General features: G+C 52.2%; 1 protein-coding gene across 1 annotated transcript; it reads right to left on the minus strand.

Moving 5' to 3' along the window:
* Positions 1–998: 998 nt before the first annotated feature.
* On the minus strand, positions 999–1,539 carry LOC125971710 (janus kinase and microtubule-interacting protein 3-like). The gene is made up of 3 exons (XM_049724662.2): positions 1,494–1,539; positions 1,204–1,437; positions 999–1,124 (listed from the first exon to the last, which is right to left on the minus strand). The coding sequence occupies exons 1-3, from the start codon at positions 1,509–1,511 to the stop codon at positions 1,008–1,010; spliced, it is 369 nt and encodes a 122-aa protein (XP_049580619.2). The 5' UTR covers positions 1,512–1,539; the 3' UTR covers positions 999–1,007.
* Positions 1,540–4,516: the final 2,977 nt, after the last annotated feature.

Here is a 4,516-nt window from a genome sequence, read left to right on the forward strand (position 1 = left end):
TGAATCTTTGAAATGCGCTGAGGTCTGACATATCAGGCAGAATGGTTTGCCATCACGTTCAACAAAAAATAGAAACTTTCCCACTCTGATTAAAACGTCCTGTGTTCATCTACGTATTTTCGTTTTGCTGTGCATCTTTTCCCTGCCATTTCGAGAGCCCAATTGACACTCATAGTTTAAAGAAATGTGTTTGCCCATCCTACTTTGTGGAATTTCACCACATGCGCTTTTGACCAAAATACCAAATTGAACTCAAGTGAAGCCAACACGCACAACCCCCCACACACACACAAATGTTGATATGAACATAAAAGAGCCGCATGCGGTTCGGGAGTTGCGGCTTGGCCAAACCTGTACTATACAACTTTATTTGTATAAAATTTTCACAACAGCTGTCACACAAACAAAGCGGGAAAAACCGAAGACGTGCGTGTTCCGCCCACGCTGGATTTATTTGCACCTTTGAAAAGACACCGTATTGCCGCAGATGTGGCAAAGAGTACTTTTGGGCATCTGAGACGGAAGGATGTCCAAAGCATCACGTCACCTGCTCTGGTAGGCATGGTGGTGGGACGTTGAGGTCAACCGCTTTGGGGTTGGCTGAATCTTTGATCGCAGGATGCCACACACTTGAAGACAGAAGCAGAAAAGCAGAGCTAAATGCAAAATGTACTCACCGGTGACTCCAATTTTTTTCCCCCCTGAAGAAACAGCTGGACGGGTGGCCCCGGCTGGCCAGTGGGACTCTTGTTATTCTGACCCTTTTTAGTGCGCGTTTGGGGCAACAACCGTTTTTTGTGGCGCTCTCTTCTGGTTCAAAAGTGCCCTGCATGTGAATTTGCTTTTCCTGCCTTCTGATTGGATGAGCGCCGGTGTGACGCGGTGCCTCTGTCACCGTGGCGGGGGGTATACGTTGGCATCGGAGCGTCTGCCAACGTCTGAGACCGGCTGGCAGTGTATCGGAGGTGTCGAGTGCGGTGCCGCTGGAGCTCACTCACCAGCTGGTGTTAGGGCCACAGAATGAAGGCCAAGGAGAAGAATAGAAAGAGAAACAGAAACTTCTCCTCCAATTGTTTGATTTGTCTCTTCTGAGCTTCGATGAATTCTTTCAGCTCTTTGTTCCTCTAGGACGGACAAATGGAAAGTGGCATTCAAAAGCCAGTAAGCGTGCAAGTAAGTGCCGGGCTGGCTTTGGGCCCTTACCTGTTGCGCGCTGTGCAGCAGATCCATTCTCTCTTGGAGGATGCAAGCGTCGCGCTCCCTCAACTCGCACATCAGGGCTCGCTTCCATTGGTCCACGGCGCTCCTAAGCTCTTCTCTCTGATCCGCCGTCAGCACGTCATTCACGCCAGCGTGGCTGGCTTTTTCGCCGTCCGTGGCGGGGCAGTCCCGCTGCGGTAGCGCCTCGTACAACATGGCCTCCAGCTCCAGGATCCTCTGGGCCGCAATCCTCGTCCATCAGTGGTCCGGCGGGAGATTTGAGGGCGGCTTACCTTATGAGCCTGGTCCATGGAACACTTCCTGAAGTCCAACTCTTCATCCAGGTAGCCCTTCTGCTTGCAGAACATATCCTAGCACAGCTCAAGGTCAGAATTGTTGGGGCACATTGCCGGAGTTCCCCTTGGCTGATGTCGCGTGTCTGTCTACCTTCTCACTTTCAATGTCCAACATCTTCTGTTGAAGTGCTGACTTGGTCACTTTGATGTATTCTAACCACTGAGGAAAGGCTGCTGTCACATAAGCAGAATGCGAGAGCGTGCGTGGACGTGCGCGTTACCTTCTCGGCTAGGGTGAGAAGGGGGGGGTTGGTCCAGTAATGCCAGACGGATGAGTGACTGAAGAATGTAGCTATTTTGTCTGAGAAAAAGGTGTGCTCATTGATGAGCTTACCTGTCCTTGTTGCTTCAGCGCTGACTCCAGATCTGCTACTCTGCTTTGATAGTGACCCATTTCTACCATCAGCTTTTCTCTGGTCTGAAAGGAGGAGGAGGGAGGCTCCTCCTCCTCCTTTCAGACCAGAGAACACCCGAGGCTGGGTGAGAACGGGGAGGCTGCGACCCGGCCGGGGGTTGCGGGAAGGGGCGCCACCTTGATCTCCTTCTCGGCGTCGTAGTCCCCTTCGCTGGTCTGGGCTAGCAGAGCGTAGGCTCGTTGCAGCGCTTGATATTCTTGCGTCAGCTGGCGGTAGCGAAGCTCCGCCTCTTCATGCACACACCAATGCAACACAGCACTAGTACCAGAATCAGTCAGACCGGCGACAAAGCACCCGCGACGCAAAGACGAGTCCGATTCCAGGCTGAAGAGGAATGTTTGGTGCCAATACGCTGGCAGAAATGGCGGGCTACCTCTTCGGGTTCCGTGTCGGGGGTTCTGTCGGTGTGAAAAGACAAGGACGATCCGTCCGAGTCCACCAACACGTCTTCGTCGTAGCCGTAAAATGTTTCGATGACCTGCGGGCGCGGAAGCAAACATCTCTCTGAACAAACTGAAGCGACACCTCACGATGAATCGACGAGAGGAACGATAGCGAGAAAAAGGCCATTTTATCTTGCGCAACACCAAGCAGCCGCAAACAAACAGACTCACCTTGCAGGACCTCACGCTTTGTTCCTCCTCAGAGATTCTCGACGTCGGTATCGTAGCAGCAAATCTCTCTCCTGTCGACACAAATAATCCGCCTTTGAGATTCTTTGGATGCAAAGGGAACGAACGGCTCCGGCGCAGAAACAAACGCGACTCACAATGACATTTCTGACATGAGCTCCTGTCTCCAGAGCCTGAAAAACACGTCACCGGCGATGATTGGAGGGACGCTCGTCTTTTCCAAAAGTGACAACTACAGGGTGTGTCAGGGTTTTCCAGATTATCTTTATCGTATCATTGTGTTGCTTTGACTTTGACTGCGACCTGTAATAAATAATATTATTTATCCCTTATTTATCCCTATCGCTTATCCCTTCCTACACAAAGTCGTAAAACACCCCTTGCTATGTTTTGACTAGAGGTCAAGGGCTTCCTCTATTCAATCCACTCTTACACCCACCCTGTTTCTCTTAATTAAAATGCTCGTGCAGGAGCCGAGAGTCAGACTTCATTCGTACAACGGATGGACTCTCCACCTGCAGGTGTCCAAAAGAACTTACTTGTCTCCCGTGTGGTTCTTGCAAAATAAGTTGGAGCGAGCGCAACTCTAACAGGGTGCATTTTGCCACTACCTGCCTACGGACAATGACGTCGCGCTCGCGGCTCATGGTTGACGGGCTGAGCAGCCGGGCAAGTCCGTCGTTTTCAGCGCACAGCGAGTGGCAAAGGCGCTGACAAAACGGGAGCTTTGAGCTGCTGAAAACGGCAAAACAAGTCTAAAGCGTGTTCAAACGCGTGCGCACAATGCTCCTGCTTGAAAGGTCGGAATTTAAGGGGCCAATTTTTTGGATGGCGGCCGCCGGCCAAGCTTTGGACGGAAAAGGTTTCCTGGCGACAGCGAGCGAGCGCGGCGCTGCCGTACGTGCACCGAGTCGCCTGCCTGAAGACCTTGGACAAGTCGTCGATGATGTGCCGCTGCTCCACAACTTGAAGGAACTCCATTTCACCGTCCTGCTGGCCGCAACCGCGGTCCAGGTCATTGAGCGAACTAGGCCTTCTCTGTGGAACACAAATGCAGTGGACTCTGTTGGCACGCCGCCGTTGTCCGCGTCGACTTACCAAGCTTGCCATCTCCTCGTTCTCCTGGGTGACAAAGCGCACTTTGTTTTCAAGGCGACACAGCACCAGCGAGAGTTCTTCATTCTTCCTGCTCAGGCGTTTGTTTTTGTACAGGAGTGGCAGAAACTGGCTTTCTGTTTCTCTCAGTCGCTTTAGCTGCAAGCATGAAGTGCGGGATGTGAAAGACGCACAACACGCGGGCCAGAACGTATCCATTCCTTTTGCATCGGTTTGAACGGAATCGTGGCTTTGGCTCCCAATAAAAGACATCTACCAGGCAACCGACTCGCCGCGCCGCTCAACTAATAAGCAAGCGCAATGGGTGCCTCGCTGGATGGCGCGCATCAAACGTAGCGCAAACCTTCAAGCGTGCCGTCAATAAATTACCAGTTCATTGCGCTCTTCAGAAAGCAGGGCGTTTCGATCCTCCAGTTTCCTGATGACTGCGCTGAGCTCAGCGATTTTCAGATGAAACCGTCGCGTGTCCCGATCCTCCTGAGACTGAAAACGCCCCGCAACACACACACACAAGCACTCGTTCAAAGTTCAAAACTGTTTTTGTGCTACCTTCCTCCAGCAACGAACTAAGTCATGCGTACTGCAAGTGTGTGATGAGGTGGCTTACGCAATGAAGAGGATTGCTAGTAGCGGCGTTGACCCCACTTCCAGGGTAGTTTAGGCCCGCCCTTTGGGAATTCCTCAGGGCAGCGATCTGCTGCTCGGCAGCCTGAGTCTGCAGCTGAAGGCGGTGGACGTGGCCGGCCCCAGGGCTTCATCCAAAACACTAACCGCTCTGTCTTTCAGCTTGATCTCA

The sequence above is a fragment of the Syngnathus scovelli genome, unplaced genomic scaffold, assembly GCF_024217435.2.
Source record: "Syngnathus scovelli strain Florida unplaced genomic scaffold, RoL_Ssco_1.2 HiC_scaffold_65, whole genome shotgun sequence".
In the NCBI taxonomy this organism is placed as follows: domain Eukaryota; kingdom Metazoa; phylum Chordata; class Actinopteri; order Syngnathiformes; family Syngnathidae; genus Syngnathus; species Syngnathus scovelli.

Excerpts from the sequence above, each read along its gene's own strand:
- LOC125971710 (XM_049724662.2), bottom strand. Across the intron at positions 1,125-1,203 it reads TGCTGCACAGCGCGCAACAG|AGGAACAAAGAGCTGAAAGA; the intron begins GTAAGGGCCCAA and ends TGTCCGTCCTAG.